The following is an 18,387-nucleotide window of genomic DNA, read 5'->3' as shown; positions in this document are numbered from 1 at the left end:
TCATGTTTTTTCCATATGTTTGCTGAGACCAAATGATGTTGATCTGGGGTGATGGTGCAGATTGTAAAAGCTGTTAGCTGGTGTTTTGGCCTCCACTGCTGAGACCTACAAGCTAGCAGGGCGTTTATTTTTTATGAATGGAATAGACCTTGTGCAACCTCTTCAGTCACTCTTATTCCAGCTTTTAATCATCTTCATATTTGTGTTTGTTGCATCACCTGTCTCCATTTTGTTCTTTCAATGTATGAGTTATTAGTATTGACATAGGCTTTTCCACTAAATACACCCTAAATTTAAGGGTCTCAAAACTGACTTTACCATTCAGTGGCTAAGGCTGCTGATGTCTCTGTTCTCTTGAGTAGGTGATTCTGTTAGGGAGGTGAGTGTTTCACTGAGGAGTGCAGACAGAGCAAGTTGAGGGTGGTATTTGGCAGTTGAGACATGCTTTGAGGGGTTTTATTTTTGGACATTAACTGTACTGCCTTGTGGGAAAATATTTTCAAATTACTCTCTAATCAATGCTATAACAGTCTCCTCACGTTAAGCAGCATAGAAGAAACTGTTTTATCTATTGACTAGAAAATGCATACACACAAGACTTTTTTTTGGCTTTCCTGAGTGTCTCTTTGAACAATTTGCCAAGCTTTTAATATTTCGATAGGCCCTTGGTATCAGTTCTGTAAATTGGATGTTACAGTCATTAACACTGATGATTTTAAAGTCCTCAACCACCGGTTTTAACAGCCTCTGGCTGAGCAGCACCTGACGAGGAGCTCATAGAGCAGCTATTTTTTCCATGTGTATTTCACCAGCTCAACTCTTAATACGTTAAACCAATATAATTAGATGCCAAACATCTCAATCACGAGGCCAATATACCGTGTTTTTTGTGTACTACAACACCAAATCTTATTCCATCCGAAATTCCTTCTCCTTGCGGCTGCACAGCGCGCCTTGGCCGGCAGGTGTCAGCACTGTTACACTGTGTGAGGGTCCGCGGGCTGAAGAATTTGGGGGAGGGTGTAATTCCAACTTCCTTTTATTTGCCTTAATGTGTTACAGTGAAGATTTATTCAAAATGGCTCATTATCGTCTTAAAATTATAACTGATGCTGATCTGGTTAGAGAAAAAGGAATCCTGTTACATGCAGAGTAAGATTGACATAAAGTAAATTGACATCAAAAAATGAAAAGAGTTGTTGTGCGTTGTCATGTACTATAATGTTCTATCAAAGGCAGTGTATATTTTTTAAGTGATTATTTGTATCTTAATTGGACTAAGGAATCACCTACTATTTTGGTGTCCTGAGTATATAGCTTCTTTATTAGAAGCAGAATGTTCCTTATTGTCTACTACTGTGACAATTTAAGAAAATAAATTGTCTTCCAGTAAGGCCAAAAGGAATCGTTGTGATTGACACATCTGTCTTGAGCTTCTTGCGTTGATAACTGTTTGGAATTAGGAGGCAATTTTGGGAGAATTGCTAACTGTATGTGAAGTTATTTCAGTGACAAAGATTCCAGCTTATTTCTTGGTAAATTCTGTATGTTGCTTATTGCAGTGTTTAATTAACTTCCCTGTTAAACTTTTTGCGCCTCCGTAGTCCGAGTTTGTGTAGCTTCACTTTCTGTCTTCTGATTTTTATCTTGAAGAGCTTTGTTTCCTGTATTTTCTCTTGTACAAATTACCAGTTCTTATATACAAGTTACCTATTTTGCCTTAAAGTGTGTTTTTGAATATATTTTGAAATTTATAGACCAATATAGTACATTGACAGTACATTTGCACTTCAGACCTACATTCAGCTGAGTCTTTGAAGTATATTAAGGTCTTTTTCGAAGTTACATCTTCCTATGGAAGTTTCCAGATCTGTTCACATTTTTCATATATATGACTGTTTCAGTTCAGTACATGACTTGTTTGCCTGTGCCTTGTTCACATAGTCATAAAAATACCTTGTCACATTTTGGTTTACATTTGCCATGTTCATCTCACTTACTTATTCTCTACTGATTAAAATCATAGAATCATAGAATCAGCCAGGTTGGAAGAGACCTCTGAGATCATCAAGTCCAACCCTTGATCCAACGCTGCTGTGGTTACCAGACCATGGCACTAAGTGCCACATCCAGTCTCATCTTAAAAACCTCCAGGGATGGACAATCCACCACTTCCCTGGGCAGCCCATTACAATGCCTGATTACCCTCTCTGTGAAGAATTTCTTCCTAATATCCAGCCTAAACCTCCCCTGGCACAGCTTAAGACCATGCCCTCTTGTCTTACTGATGCTGCCTGGGAGAAGAGACCATCCCCCACCTGGCTACAACCTCCTTTCAGGGAGTTGTAGTGAGTGATGAGGTCTCCTCTGAGGCTCCTCTTCTTCAGATTGAACAACCCCAGCACCAGCTGTTCTACTGAGAAATTTTTTAATTTAGTGGTTATTGATTAGAACTCTTCAAATTGAACTAAGGTTTTGTTCTGAAGAGCAAAATGGTTCTGGCATCTACCTGGCAATTTTCATTCCAACTTCATTTTTGTTTTTGTTTGCCAGTGCCTGCATAGCTGTGTCTTGTTGGGGCTGTGAAGGCCTTTCTTTTACCAGCACAGTGACCTAGTTGAGACCAGTGTTGACATGCTCTTGCATATGTACTTGATGAGATTTTTTGTCCCTTTAAGTACTCTCCATGCGCTTGATGTGTGGAACCTTCTAAAATGTTCATGTTGGAAATCTTTACTATTTGTAGCTTAAAAAAACCCCCTTAGTCTGTACAGGTCTAGTCAAGTACTTTACAGATTTTATTCACTTGTTCTGTCAATTCAGTAACACTGGAAATAAATTGGCAACAGAAGGCTTATTAGCTAGTGGATTTATATACAGCTTTTAAACTGAACAGTCCTTTTGCTGTATATTTGTATGCTGATGGTTATATGCAGCTGATGAATTACTTGGTAAATAATAAAGGGTTTTGTTTTGCTTAGTGACCATCAAAGGTGCACAGTGGTTGGGGACATCTCTCTTGGAATGCTTGAATAAAAATATGCAGGGCTTCCAAGTCTGGACTTGCAAATACCATCCTTCAAAGAATAAAATGATGTCTTAAGAAGCAGCTTTGGGTTGCTATCCTAAACTGAATATCCTTTGTTAATGCTTCTTGATTGTTCAGTGTATAGCAATGCACCACCTTGTCTGGGCGATTAAATGCATTTTTGGCTTAAAAATAAATAAAAATTTGACTAGGTACTTTTGACCTAGCCTGAAAAAAATTACAAAGTTTGTTTACTGCTTTTCAAACTTACTGATCTTTGTGGCTAGATTGAACCAGTGCATCAAGTGTGAATGTGTGTTAGTTGTGGAATCTGTATCTTTGTGTTACTTTCTAGAAAACTCAGGGGGAAAATTGCTTAAAGTAAATCTTACGCTATTTCTTCCAAAGAGCCGAGCAAGCTGGCTTATAGCTCTTTTGGACTATGGCATATTCCTTCTCCTTTCACTCTGGTCGTGTGGCTGTAGGAGACCAGAAGGGAAAGTTCCTGTTCATTTGCTGCTTGAATGTCTCTGAATATGCAGCTGGATGGTGAGTTGTGCTTCATCCAGAGAACTTTGAAATTAGAGAGCTGCAAATATGTCTTGTTTCAGCTTTTCATTTTCAAACTCCTACACTTGCTGGAAAATCTCAATTAAAAAATGTAAAAATGATTAAGCAGCTGCTGATTAGGATGCAGGGCTGAATTTTGGCATTTAGTGAATTGAGAGTTAATGTCAAAATGGCATTCCATTTCAAGAGACTAATAATTGCTTTAGTTTCGTGGACACTCAGCATTCCAAGGTCAGCTGGCTTTCCCAGATTCTCGATTCTGCAAGGTTTAATTCTCATACCTTATATGTGTCTGTCTTGAATATATTGTTCTTGAAAGAGCAAATCACGGAGGGGGGAAGGGTCTTTTCTGCAGGCAGTGATGTCATTAGACATCCCTGTTGGAAAGTAGTCTTGTTATAGATATGCCCAATATTGCAAGGACACTGTTAGGTATTTTTATTCAGCCACATTTTCTTGGTGAAGTTAAAGCAGATGTAGATGTAGTTCTAAAAATGCAAGCTTTGCACCTTTGACTAAAAGCTGTGCTTGTGCTTTTAGTCAAAATTTTGTGCCAAACAAAACGTAATAAGTTGGATGCTATCAGTGGAGTTTGACCAGTTTAAAGCATCTGTTCTTTTCAAGATAGTCCTGTTTTTGCTTCAGCTATTAATGTGATCAGTGATGCTTTGTCTACCATTTTTCTGTTGTTTCTCATCAAAGAGTGCCTTAGGCGTTCACCATGTGCAGATATCTCAATCCAGCTTCTGTAAGAAGTGCAAAATTTTTGTGATGAAACATTCAGTTTTCTCCCCAAGCCTCACTGATTAACTAGATGGTTCTGATATTGCTGTTAATATTTCTACCTTATTCTGTCTGCCGTGGGTTTTTTTTCTTCTTGCATTTCATTGAAAAAGGCTCCAAAGTCGTGTTTCACACACTGTTCTGATCCCACATTTCCATGTTGAATATTCTTTAAGTGAAGATTATGGTCTGGATTTGAAGCTCCAGGGTTATTTTTTTTTAATGCTTTTATTGCTTCTGAACATGTTTCAAAACCTTTTTGGTTTACAATTATTACATGCATGTAACTGAGCATACTAAGGATTCAACAGTTTTCTTAGCCTTGTTAGCAACCTTAATAGCTGACAGCTCAGGCATCCAGCTTTGAATTTGTCTCACTTCCCGTGCTGTTCACTTCTTTGTCAGTCTGTCAGAACAGACTAGAACCAACATGTTTTACGTGCCTTCAACTCATCCTACTTACCTCTCTTTGCTCTCTTGCACAGCTTGAAATACCCCATTATCTCTTCTAACCTTCCCCCAACCCAATGTTGGAGTTGCCAAAGTGCCACAAAAAGCAATTCTTTATGTTCTTGAACCTTCTCTGGTGTCATTGGTGAACTCCTCAAGGCAGAAATGGCTTCCTAATTAATAGAGAAATATAAGAAATTGAATAATCTACTCCTTAAACTATAAGACGAAGTGCTTAAAAGCCCTATAGCTAAAAGAAAAAAAAAGTGTTTTATTTTGGGGTATGGGGTGTGTAACATGCAAAGTTTGATTGCACTCAGTGTTAGCCATTAGAGTTTTGTCAGTTGCTTTAAAAAAGATGTAGATGATAAGTCTGTATCCAATTGCTTTTGACTGCTTTAAGCTTCACTACAATAGATGGAAAGAATCTTAATTCCATTCTTGAATGCATGCAGTAAAAAGTGCTATGATTTTTTTTTCAGCTGACCCACAGAAGAAGGTTGTAAGGGGGTCCTTTCTTTGTATTCTATCTGTGCAGCAGTGGTGCAGGGATAAATGGACCTTTTTTTATCCCATCACAAATGTAATGGAATTGATTTAAAAATATTTGCACCTTAACTAATTTACTAACTTGCCATTGAATAATCTTCATACAACCTAGTTACTGTTTTCATTGCTGTATCATTTTATTATTTTTAAGATAGCAAGAAAGGGAGACTGGCAATTTTCTGTAAATGTCGTGAAACACATCTCTGGAATACACATTGTTGATTTAAATGCTAAAAAAATGATTCTTGAGTGCTAACAGTCATCTCTGAATTCCCTCCCTTTCCCTTCTGTGTTAATTCCTGGAGAAGAGGAGGCTCAGGGGGGACCTTATTACTCCCTACAACTACCTCAAAGGAGGTTGTAACCAGGTGAAGCTTGGCCTCTTCTCCCAGGCAACCAGCAACAGGACAAGAAGGCATAGTCTTAAGCTGTACCAGGGGAAGTTTAGGTTGGACATTAGGAAGAAATTCTTCACAGAAAGGATGATTAGATATTGGAATGGGCGGCCCAGGGAGGTTGTGGAGTTACCATCCCTGGAGGTGTGTAAGGAAAGACTGGACGTGGCACTCAGTGCCATGGTCAAGTTGACATGGTGGTGTTTGTTCAGAGGTTGGTCTCTGATCTCAGAGGACTTTTTCAACCTAATTGATTCTGTGATTCTGTAATTCCTTCATGGTTCATTCTTACTGTTTCTCAAGTTGGAGAAAAAGGCTTTGCTGGTATTTGGATATAAATCCATAGGCAGACTTTGGCAATTATATGTGTAGCTCCTTCTGGAATCAAGTGCTTTTAGCACTTCTGAAACCTGAATGCACTCAAATGTGGAGGTACTGGTGTTCTCCTTACGTGGGACTCCTTTGTTCACTGTCATCTCCTTGTGAGATGGGCAGCCTGTTGTCCATATCTGGAGGTTTTAAACACAGGTCCTGGCTTCCCCCCAGGCTGCAGATGGCTCAGTGTGGGAGTACACTTTGTTCCCCTGGTGCAGGAAATTTCATCCTAAATAGAGATTCCTTTAGGTTTTGTTTCTGAATTTTCCTGCTTGAAACGAGAGAGGCATATTTGAGCGCTCAAATTTTGCTGTTTACCTACAATTTGATGTACCTTGAATAAATTTATCTGAAAACTCTGGTTTTATCCATTTTCATCCCACACACAGATTAACGCGTGTACATAGATGCCTTTCCAAGGGTGCAAAAACATGTTGTCTCCCAGCATTCAGTGGCAAATCCCAGTTTAGGTTGCAAATCAAAACGGAAAGAGCAGTGTTAACTTCTTTTTTTGGTGCATTGCCAGCGAGGGTTCTGCATCAGCATTTCATGGTCCAACATTTCCAATGTTTGTTTCTTTTCCCCCCTTCCCCTATGTGTAAAATTTCAGCAGATTGTTATGCAAAACAGTTTTGTGTCTCAGTGTGACTGGGGAGACAGCTGTTCGGCCTAATGAGGAGTGCGAGCACCACGGTATTTCTGGTGATTGAGACCCACGGAGGGAGCAGGATGTGCAAGGCCAGGCAGCGGTGTGTGGTGAGGAAGTGCCACGCTGTCAGCTGGAAGTACACGCTCGGCTGCTCCCTATGACAAGATAAATGAGTTTTGCTGGGGTTTGGCGGAGGCTGAGGCTTTTTTGGAGAATGGTTGTAGCACACCAAACTCCCTGTGGGACGCACAGTTTGAAGTGTCATAAGACTGCTTCCTCTTGCCTGTTTTTTTTTTTTAATGTCCTACAATACCTGTCATCTTTTTGAGTTATTAAAAACCTAATGTCTTCTAGCATTCAATTAACATGGGGTCTGATGATCTTTTGTTGACACTTTTTATTAATTTAGCCAAGGGGATGTTAACCAGAGTTTTATCTGAAGACTAATACAAACAGAAATTAAATGTAGCCACATGAAAATATAGGGAGAAGGCTTTTAATTTTTGTGATATGGATGATGTTAGAGAGGCAATACTTTTGAAAGGTTATCTGTGGATTGGCAGCTCTGTTAACTTCTTTCTTCCCACACAAACTTTGCTTCCCTTTCTTCTCAACATCCCCCTTTAGCTGGGCTGAAGTCCTGTCTTAGTTTATAAATAGAAAGTGGCTTTTCTTCTTGTTGCTATTTTGTTTTAATTAAAACAAACAAACACAAAAATAAGAAAAAAATTGATGAGATGCATCTATCTCACATTAATAGATACCCCAGTTTGGAATAGCAGAGGACACAAAACATGGTCTGTACTGTGTAAGATCTATGAACTCAGCACTTGCTCATGGTTTTTAAGTCAGTAGTGTTGTGCATATTTTTGAATTTACATGTATATGGTTTTTTAAATATGAACTCAATATGTTTCACTTTATTTAAAAAAAAAACAAAACAAACCAGCCAAAAAACCACTTGGTCTTTACTCAGATGATGATGAAGTGCTGATAACCCTCCCCAGAGTTGTCAGGTTTGTGAGAATGATACTGCTTTTGTCTCTCTTGACTTGTTGTTAAGTTACATAAAACTTCAAGTCTTGCAATCTTATTTTGAAAATGAGATATATTTGAGAATTGAATCAAGTGTATCTACAGGTTCTCCTAGAAGAGTCGTTTCATTTTGTTAAAAGCACAGTGTCTGGGAAGTGTTATGTAGACATCCATATACTGTTTGCTTTGGAACTGGGGCCAAAATCCCTGATCATAAACAGTGGGTTCAGTAAAAAGTGCAAAACTCCGTATGTAAAAGGCTGTTTCCATAGTCACGTGTGCTTGCAAATACTGCACATCCCAGCCTGCAGTGCCTTACAGGGAGGACAGAGGGTGGACAGAGGGCTAAGACCACTTAACACCTCTAAAGTTGACAGTGAAAACAGAGCAGCCTTCCCTTTCCCTTTCTATCACTTTCCCTGTTGCCAGAGAGCTGCAGCAGAACTTAATTGCATTTTTATTTTACAAACTTTTTCTTTGTGTATGCAGTAATATCTGAATGGTTAAGCTGAAAACAGTACAGAAAAGGATTTTGTTATCTTTTAGGAGTCTTCATTTTACAGGAGCAGGAAGGGTTGAGGTTCAACCTAGGGCTGACATTCTGTTCTCCTGGCAATGGTTCTGAGTGTTTTAATTTTAAAAATTATAAATCTAAGGATTAGAGAACTTTATGTAGTCAAAGAAACCATGTTTGAAAGTGATAAGTGATAAAGGAGAACCACTATGAGATCAAAGAAGCTGGAAAGCTGTTTAAAGTTTTGAAAAAGAAAGCACCCAAAATCCGAGGGTTATTTTAAGACAGTTTCACAATGTATTCCAGCTGTAATTGAAATGAAATGTATGATGGGAAAACAGATCAAATTTGTTTGTTGGCAGCACAATACTAAAGCACAGTATATTCACCTGGAGAATTTTGTATTACTTGAATTCCTTATACTGTTGTGTACACGGAAGTCTCCCAATGTGTGTGCAAATTATGGAGATTGAGAAGAGAATTTTAACCTTAAGAATAGTGTTTCAAATGTGTTGCAGCAGTATAGAGTTAAGGGAAAGCTTGAAATATTTTTCTGAGGTATTTTGCAGCTTGGGTAAAGAAATAGTGAGAAGATAAATGCAGATGTTGGTAAGTTTAAAGGAGGTTGGGCTGGTAGAAGACAAGGTTGGTGCTAAGAAATGCCAACTGTGTTGTGCAGCAGCTCAAAGTGCATGAATGAGTTTTCTTCCCAATTGCAAAGGTGCCTTATGAAAGAGATTTAGTAGTTGTAGCCTTCATGTATGTTTTAACTTCTTGACTTTGGTTCATAAAGTACAGAAGATTAGTCAAAGACCTCTTGGTTCTTATTGTAATCATCTCCCTGGTAGCTTTACTGCACTCTAATAATGCATTAGGAAACTTGGTATCATGAATAAAGTGGGCCTTCGTCCTAATTAAAACTTAATTTGGTGTCAATTTAAATTAAGAGGCTTGCATAAACTGGTCCATTGTGACCTGGCTTGTGCTAATCTCAATCAGCAGCTTGGATAGGACATGAATTCAAATTTCTGCAGAACAACAAAAGTGACAGTAACAACTGACAACTTAAATTAAAATTACTAAATTCTAAGAATTGACGTGCGTGACCCAAGTTACAAGATAGGTCATTAAATCAAATCTGTAGAAACAGAGTTGAGAAGCCTTCCCTAATGATTGTAGGGAGAGATAGAAATGCTTTGTTAGTACATTATGTGGGCAGAAAATAACTGGTTATGGATTGGGAATTCACACAATTACAACGAAAATAGTAGTACAAAAGCTTTTACTTGGTTAATATGAAGTAAAGGTAAAAGATTAAAAAAACCCACCATAGACTAATCATGAAGACTGTTCATTTGAGCCCGGGAGTATACTGTCTTCTGAAAGTAAAAAATACAAAGATAATAAAATTCTAAAATAAAATTAATTATAAAATCTGTTCTGGAAGTAGTGTTTTGCACTTTCAGTTGCTACAAATATTCTCATAAGTCTTTCTGTGACTGCCCTTGTGCATTTATAGACATAATGGGTACAATTCGAAAGAACTGTATGATCATCCTTCTTACTACTTTTTGCCATTTTTTCATCTGACTCTCAGACTTACCTGCTTGTAAAACAGGAATAGAAATCACAATTAGAAATTGTTAGATTACTGTAACTATTGGCAGTGGAGTTATACTGGAGGCTCTGTGTGTGGATTACAGCATGTTTATGTGTGTGTACAAAATAGCTTTAGCTACACCTCAGGTAGGTGTTGGGACCTCCTTGGTGTCTGTGCAGGGAGTGACAAATGCCTGGGGTAGTTCTACAGAAGTCCTTGGATGGAAAGAAAAGAACTTGACTACTAGTCTTGAGGCACTTAAGAGGAAGAATTGTACTCTATGCTACAAATTCAGTTTGCGTTGTCTGATAACTACTGGACATTAGTGCAGAACTTCAAAAGTGAGTTAAGGTTTCAAGACTGGACATGTTTAGCTCATATCAGGATCAGTGGAATATGAAAGATGCCTCCAGAGTGAGTCTCTAGTGCCGGGCTGCTTCTCTTAGCAATTGGGCCAGTCAGATTATTTTTAAAAAAATAAAATAAAAAAGACATATGTTAAAGGAAACACAGAAACAGAAACTACAATTTCTAAATCAGATGTTAGTTCAATAAAGAACTTTAGAGCTTAATGTCTTTCTCTTTACTTCTGATTGTTTAGCACTGTGACATCTGCAGTTTTCACTGTGGGAGACAATGTTGTTTCTGGTAGTGATGACCGTACAGTAAAAGTCTGGGATTTGAAAAACATGAGATCTCCTATTGCAACAATCCGTACAGATTCTGCAGTCAACAGGTAAGCAGATCTCTGAGTTACTGTTTTTCTTCATTCATGTCTTCTTAATTAATTCATAATTTCTTTCACCTGTGGGAGTGGTCCAGAACTGAGACACAGAGGTTTAGACTGGACATTTTTTTACTAAGAGGGTGGTCAAGTCCTGGAACAGACTTCCTAGAGAGATGGTTGATGCCCCAAGCCTACCAGTCTTGAAGAGGCATTTGGGCAATATCCTTAATAACATGCTTTAAACTTTGGTCAGGCCTAAATTGATCAGGCAGTTGGAATAGATGATTGCTGCAGGTACCTTCCAACTGAAATAGTCTATTCTATTAATTCACTAAATATACATTTAATTTTAGTCCCTAAAATTGGAGTTGAGATTTGTAAGAATTTGAGAAAGATCTGAAATGGTTTTATAAAATGCTTGTGTAGTCAGCATTAATTTTCAGTAAATACATAGCATTGTTCTTCTGAGATTTTTGTATACGGGATGCAAATGTTAAGGCTGTTTGAGGATCTGGTACAATAGAAAATACCTTAATGGTTCAATACTTTTTCCTCTTTCCATTTGTGAATTCTAATCAGGAAAAATTCAGCTGCATCCGTTCCCGAGAGCTTAAATTTGTGCTGTCAAGTTCTATTTGCCAGGCTCGTTGTTTTGCGCGTAACCTACTTTTGTCTCTTCTGTGCAGGATTAACGTATGTGTTGGCCAAAGAATCATCGCCCTTCCACATGACAACCGACAGGTCAGATTGTTCGACATGTCAGGAGTGCGATTAGCTCGGCTTCCTCGCAGTAACAGACAGGTAACTGGGTATTTATGGCCCTCAAGTACGTCTGCTCTTACTTCACACAAGGTTAAAAGCAGGATTTGGGCTCTCCAGCTTAAAAGCTGAACGAATGATGAACAACACTTGTCTAAATAAACGCGCTGTCGTTGGTTACTGAAAAGAACCAACATGCAAATATGAAACATTTTGAACTTTTTTATTGGAATTGCAAATAATGTTTCGAGTGCCTTTCATAATTTTTTCTCCTTACTAAAGTGAAATGGAAGAAGTGTGTAAGAGCCTTTCAGAGGAGTTTCGATGCCTTGATGTGAATTGTGTCAGGAAAGTGGCTCACTATGAGATATAACAGTGGTTTTCTTGTATTTGTGTTTTGGGTTTTTTTAATTACGCAGTTTAATTTGGTATATATGCCAGATTGGATGAGGCTTTGAGCAAGCTCGTCTGGTGGAAAGTGTCCCTGCCCATGGTAGATGGGTTGAAACTTGATCTGTAAGGTCCCTTCCAACCCAAACCATTCTATGATTCCATGATGCAGAAACAGAAGGAAAAAGTGAGGGTCAGTTTTGTGAGCTCACCTTTTACGATTTGGTGATAAATTTTAATTTTTTTTTTCTTCCATGCTTATGCGTGTACATTCTTGATATTTAGTACTACATAATAAAAAAGCCTTGCTGCGCCCATCAAGCTTTGTGCATTTGTGGTGCTATTTAGCATGGCAAGCATCACTAATAGAGCAAATTAGACTAAGTGAAATTAATTGATTATGCCACTTCAGTAGGTGTTTTTTGGATTGATTCAGCAGTTCTTGACAGAATTTAGGAAGGAGTTTTAAGACTTATTTAGTCTATTTTAGGATTTTTCTAATTTGGGGTTTTTTTTTAGTTCATTATAGTGTTGAGGGGTTTTTTTTTGTGTGTATGTGCATGTCTTTTTTTTTTTCCTTAGTAGTTCCATTCAGACTGACACTACTGAAACCATGGCCAATTTATCTATTCATCTACCTGTCTATCTGTCTATCTATTTATTTAATTTTTTAACTTAAATGTTGGTCAGAATCCTGTTTCGGACACTTTTGTTGCTATTGGACTTGAACTTGTCAGTGTGATATTCCTCCTGCTGTAGTATTATCCCTTCTGAATTATGAACATGATAGACACTTATTCTTGCAGGCTTGTAACAATGTATTTGCCAGCAAGTAGTTCCATATTTTAAGATTGCTTTTATAAATAAAAATTCTGAAATCAAAATTCGATTTGCTTTTGCAAATAAAAGATAGCAAACACACCTTGGAAATCTCAAAAGTTTAGATGCACCTGTTTCTGTGCCTCTGTCCTTATTGATCCAGTGCTGGATCTCGTCATTGTAAAGACTTACCTTGCAGATGAAGGTAACTGACTTTTAGGATTCTCAATAACTGTAAAAACTAGGATGAGCACTGCAGGTTTGCCTTGCTGACACAGAGGTTTCCCTGTGCCGTGTCGGTAACGCTGCTGTCTCCCGGCTGTCGCAGGGGCACAGGAGGATGGTGTGCTGCTCCGCCTGGTGTGAGGACCATCCCATATGTAACCTCTTCACGTGTGGGTTTGATCGTCAGGCTATCGGGTGGAACATCAACATCCCTGCTTTGCTACAGGAGAAATGAAATCCTGAAGGAGTTTCTGCGTTTGTGTCGCCATGGACTTCTACACTTTGGCAGACTGCTCTGAACACTGGTCTGCTCCCGCTGTAAAAGCTCTTCCATAACGGGAGGCTTGAGCAAATGTTGTTCTTGTTACCACATTGTGCACAGTTTGCATGAGTTGTACAGAAGATGTGATTTTTTTAAAGATTAGTTTGTCTTGTGTATGAACTTTTATATTTTGGCATCCACTGGTCAATATGTTCACTGTTGCATAGAGCACATAAATGTCCATAAGTTATTTAGCATTCAGTAGTTACACAGTAGGGCATTACATTTGTGACATAAATGTGAAACTTATGTAATTACTGTAGAGAGTGTATAGCAGTCTGTTATGTTTTTCCATGACTCTACATATCTGCCTTGTGTTAAAAAGAATCTGCAGGGCTAAAACTTTGAAATGAAGTGTGAATTTCACTAGTTGTATGATTGTAAACATTTTCCTGTTTGCATCTGATTTGGAATACTTTTTTTAGTGCTGCGTTATAGTGCAACTTCAGCTCCATTTTTATTCCAGTTACTGGAGAAATAGTAGATTTGAGAAGGAAAATGCAAGCAACTTGTAGTGAATATAGACTGCCAGGTTTATTTGTAATGCTTTTTGTACTTTTTCTTTTGAAAAAAGAAAAATATTTGTTCTGCCCTTCTTATATAAAGTGATTCTGAAACCTCATTGCATTTCATACTAGCAAAAATCCAGAATATTATAATTCTAATCACTGAAATTTGGTCAAACAAATTCTGAAGCACTTTAGTTTATAGCTGTTGTTATAAACCGTTTATGAAAGTTTGACTTTACCAGTGAATGTGAGCTGACCTTTGTAAGAAGGATTACTTCTTTTTGGTGATCTGCCCAGAAAGGAAATAGGTTTTTTTGGGGTGGTGTTTTTGTTTATGTACCTACAGTGAACATGTTTTTAATTGTGTTCACTTCCCATATTTTTATTTTGAGCCAGCAATACAAAGCAAATGAGTACTACCTCAAAAATGAATGTTGGTCAAGATGCGTCGAATCTCTCTGTAGCCTAGAAAAAAGCACTTTTGGTCTCTGCCTGAAGTACTATCTCTGACACGAGAGGAAAGACAATCATACTACATGTGATCCTTAAGGTAATTAACACTTAAAGCTAGTGGAGCAATACAGTCAGTAAACATCATGTTACCTTTCTGTTCTAGGACGACAAGGACTGCTGCAGTCCCTGTCCGGTTCCAGAAGGGGATAATTAACACAGGTCTCCCTTCTTTCTCCCAAATAATCTTACTCTGGTTTTGCTCCTCACTGTGCTTGGCTGTTTTTTGCACTGGCAGTGGGGTGTTACACTGCAGCTGCTGCTGATGTAAGTAAATGCAGGTGGCAGCTGATGTCTTCAAAAGAACAGAAAGGCTGCTTCAGACAGACACCTCTTTTTGGCTAAAGGGAGATGCTGCCCCTATAACTGTCTGACATATCACAGTATAATATGAAGGGTGAGGGTAAGCCAAGGGTGCACTCTTACAGTGGAAATCATGGGGTTTATGGTGGGTTGGCAGAAGTATTAGGAGTGTTTTATCTCATCATTATGATTTTGTGAAACTGCAGCTGTGCTCATGTCCTCTACAGCACTGTTTATAATGACATGAAGACAGATGTGTTAGCTGGTTCTGTTAACTAACATATATATGGCATGGGAGTGCAATGGGATTGGATGATGAATGCATCAGTGAGGAACTGTAGGAAAACAGGGGTCCTAGACATAGTTTTGGAGTGTAGCATTAAGGAAGCTCAAAATATTTAATGGAGGATATATATGCAGTATCTGTATAGTACAGGTCATCACAGTAGTTTGATCCCTTGTTTTTTTCTTTTGTAGGGTTTGGGTTTTTTTTTTGGTTTTTTTTTTTTTTTTTGAGATACAAGATACATACACAGCTGTGCTGAAGTAATCTTAAATACCAAAACCAGTGAGGTTGCACAAAGCAGCTGCAGAGTTTTAAGTCTTCTGCTGATAAAAGTTAAATGATGGTGTCAAAGTTTATTTTCACTTTTTTTTTTTCTGGGTTTTTAACTCTGGGGTAAAGCCGTTTAATGTTGAGTTACAGGTTTTATTCCTTAAGAAGACAAGACTCATTTTCTTTTAGTTGGTGACAGGAAGAATTTTACAAAGGTTTATGCTGTTTAAAAATAGAGAGAAAAATGTCTGGCCAGTTAAAGCAGTTTCTCCAGCGTGGCCTGCATGTAGTATCTTGAGCAATGGCTGTCCTTTATTACCTGAGGTGGGGGAGAGGCTCACTGGTTTTGGTCCTGCTAAACTAAAGTGTCTGTTTAAGCTTCTCTAATACATATGTAATACAGGACCACTGGACTCTATGCAGTTTAATCATCATTGCTGCAAACTTTTTATATCACCAGAGGGACCGTCCTCTGGTACCAGGAATGGGTTATTACATTGTTTCATTTTGAAAAAATCAAGCAAACAAGGTGCTAGAGCCACGTTCTTATGAGCAGGCTAATACTTAAATCAGCTGAACACTTAACTATCACGTAGCTTAATTTTATATGCTGTACTGAAGGGTAAGCAGAACTGCCATTCCCCTTGAAGCAAAACATGTGAGCCGGGGTGAATAATACAACATTGACTTAATGTGTGGAAAGCATTTCATGGCTTTTAATGTTCTAAAGAGTGTTTTTCAGCACTGAACAATGTCTAGCATTTCATAAAATGGAGGAGAGTTGCAGTTACAGTTTCAGTATTGTGCAGAATTTCACAGAAAACTCATCACTGGGCAAAACCAAGCTTCTGTGTCTTTCTCTCAAGCAATGCACATCAGTTTTCACAAAGTTTGTGTATAATATAGAGTCAGAAAGATCTGGAATGAAACATCTTATTTGTTGCCTAAATCTGTGAAAACTACCTTTTGGGGAAAAGAATTTATAAGTTATGTGGAACCACTTTTTATTATTCTGCTAATTTGTTTTTAGATGTAAAATGTTTTTTCTTCATTACAATTCAAAATGCATTAAAACATTCAACAATTTTTTTTTGCAAGTTGCTGTTCTTCTGTGTTGCATTAAGGTTGGTGTCAGTATTTCACTTTGTTAGCAGTCAAAGGATCTTCCTATCCACATTCCACTCTTTTCCACTCAAAAAGATTGTTTCTGAGGCATTCATGAACACAGTTCCTCTGGAATAGAGGGACAAGGCTGTTTACTACAGCAGGAGTTCTGTAGTGCTAATGATCATGCTGCCAGTAAGGTATCTAGAGTGAAAAGGTGCTCAGGCCTGCATTTGTACTGTCCTCCAGTTCTGTATGGAAGGAAATTGTAATTGCATTTTGTTATGCAAAACTGTCCATGTGACTTTTCACAGTGCTGTACAAATTGACATTTTTAAATGAAATCTAAAGCAGGTTTTTTAGTATGGGGGTTTTTTTATATGTTTAGACTACAGCAAAAGTGTTGCAAAACTACTCTGGTGGAGAAACCCCACCATCATTTTTTTCTGTAGGTTAAAATAAATGATGGTTGCACCCATATTCTGAACAAAGCTTTGTAGTGTTGAAATAAAACCCAAAAACTTGGTGTTGTAGAAGGCCATGCCCTTGGGTTTCAGAAGCCAAAGCGGTGCTGCCTGGTCAGTATCTGAGGGCAGGACATTGCTTTAAGTGTGCCATATTTTCCTTTGATGTGCTCTAGGATCCCTCATTGCCACATTCGGAATTAATCAGGGATGCTGGGAAAATAAAAGAACAGAGTTACAAGGTGGCACAGGTGACATAAGGGCTGGATTGAGATAGAATGCCAGTCCCTGGGCTTTAGATGATTTTAACCGAGGGATTCCAATCAAGACAGGACTTACTGTCAACTGGCTTAAACTTTTTTTTTTTTTTAAACCAGTGAGTAAATAGCACTAAGTTGTTTCAGGATATCTGTGTTTAAACTCACAGATGAGCTGCAGGAGAACCACTTTGTCATGCACCATGGTTTGCTCTTTAGGCCGGTCTAGAAATTATATTTAATGCTCTTTGGAGACCTGAGTATGTCACTGAAAAATTATTCAGCCTTGTGATATTTTATTTTTAAGTAATGTTACCTTTTCTAATTCCCACAGGTCAGAGTTTTCAGAACATAACTAATCTGCAGGAGCTTGCAGAGTAAATCCTGTTTAATTTAGACTGTAAATCCTGGTCAAAACATACCAGTGACTGGGAAAGGTGTCATACTGGAGCGGTTTGGGATTCTGTAGATTTGCTGCTTGTCAGAGTCCTCAGAGTGAGAATATTGAGGAGTATCAGGAGGGACTGTTTCTCAGAGGTGCAGAGGTGAGGCTGGTGAGCGTTTGCAGCATTTAACCCAAGTGCCTGAATTAGCAGCTTGGTCGCCTTGTACAGTTTTGGGGAGTTTCTGAAAGGTGGTTCAGCGTGCCATGTAAAATTAGAATTCAAGCATTCAGATTTACTGCTGGAAAATGGAAGTGGTGCAAAGTGTTGGTGATGGCGTGTACAATAGAAGGGAGTTACAAGTAGGAAAAACAAAAGTTCCAACTTGAACTGCTTTGAAAATGGAAATTTGTTTTCTGGCTGGCAACTGCTGCACAGTGGAATGACAGCACTGTGTGTTAATCGTGCTGCTTGACTCTACTTGAAGCTTCATTTCCAGCTGTTGAAAATGCACAGCTCCACCTGCTTCCACCAAAACTTGACACACTGGGTATTTGCTCGAGTTTAGCATTGATTTTGTGTGGGTCCCTTCTCCCATTTGTATTTGTCTAGTAAGACTCAAAGAATGGTTTGGGTTGGAAAGGACCTTTAAATGTCATCTAGGCCAACCCCCTGCAATGAGCAGGGGCATCTTCAACTAGACCAGGTTGCTCAGAGCCCCGTCCAACCTGACCTTGAATATTTCCAGGGTCAGGACATCCACCGCCTCTCAGGGCAACCTGTGCCAGTGTTTCATCATCGACACAAGTGAAGTTTTTAAAAAACTTCTTCCTTATATGTAGTCTAAATTGACCCTCTTTTAATTTAAAGTCATTACCCCTTGTCCTGTTATAACAGGCCCTGCTAAAAATTTTGTCTCCATCTTTCATATAGGCCCCCTTCAAGTACAGAAAGGTTCTGTATTTTAAGCTTGAGCAGTCTGAATTGACTAGGGAATCTCTCTAGCTGAGCCAAAATAGAGGCATCCAAATGTATAGATTACATCAGAGAGGTGCTGCTGTGTTTTCAGTAGGGTCTTAGTTCTGGGAAAGGCCAAACTGTCCTTTCCTTC

The 18,387-nt window shown here is 38.5% G+C and overlaps 1 protein-coding gene across 4 annotated transcripts in view; it reads left to right on the top strand.

Annotated features, from left to right (window-relative positions):
* Positions 1 to 16,155, top strand: part of WDR37 (WD repeat domain 37) — a 44,868-nt gene extending 28,713 nt beyond the window's left edge. For all 4 annotated transcript variants that reach the window (XM_008922482.3, XM_018075814.2, XM_018075815.1 and 1 more), the window contains 3 exons: positions 10,550 to 10,684; positions 11,362 to 11,476; positions 12,972 to 16,155. In XM_008922482.3, the coding sequence (XP_008920730.1) occupies positions 10,550 to 10,684; positions 11,362 to 11,476; positions 12,972 to 13,103 (382 nt within the window). In that variant the 3' untranslated portion in view covers positions 13,104 to 16,155. The remainder of the gene's footprint in view (positions 1 to 10,549; positions 10,685 to 11,361; positions 11,477 to 12,971) is intronic.
* The last annotated feature ends 2,232 nt before the right edge of the window (positions 16,156 to 18,387 follow it).

Source organism: Manacus vitellinus, unplaced genomic scaffold (assembly GCF_001715985.3).
Source record: "Manacus vitellinus isolate BGI_N305 unplaced genomic scaffold, ASM171598v3 scaffold_3_pilon, whole genome shotgun sequence".
NCBI classification, from domain to species: Eukaryota; Metazoa; Chordata; class Aves; order Passeriformes; family Pipridae; genus Manacus; species Manacus vitellinus.
Note: the sequence above shows the minus strand (reverse complement) of the source record. Positions and strands in the feature narration are given on the sequence as shown.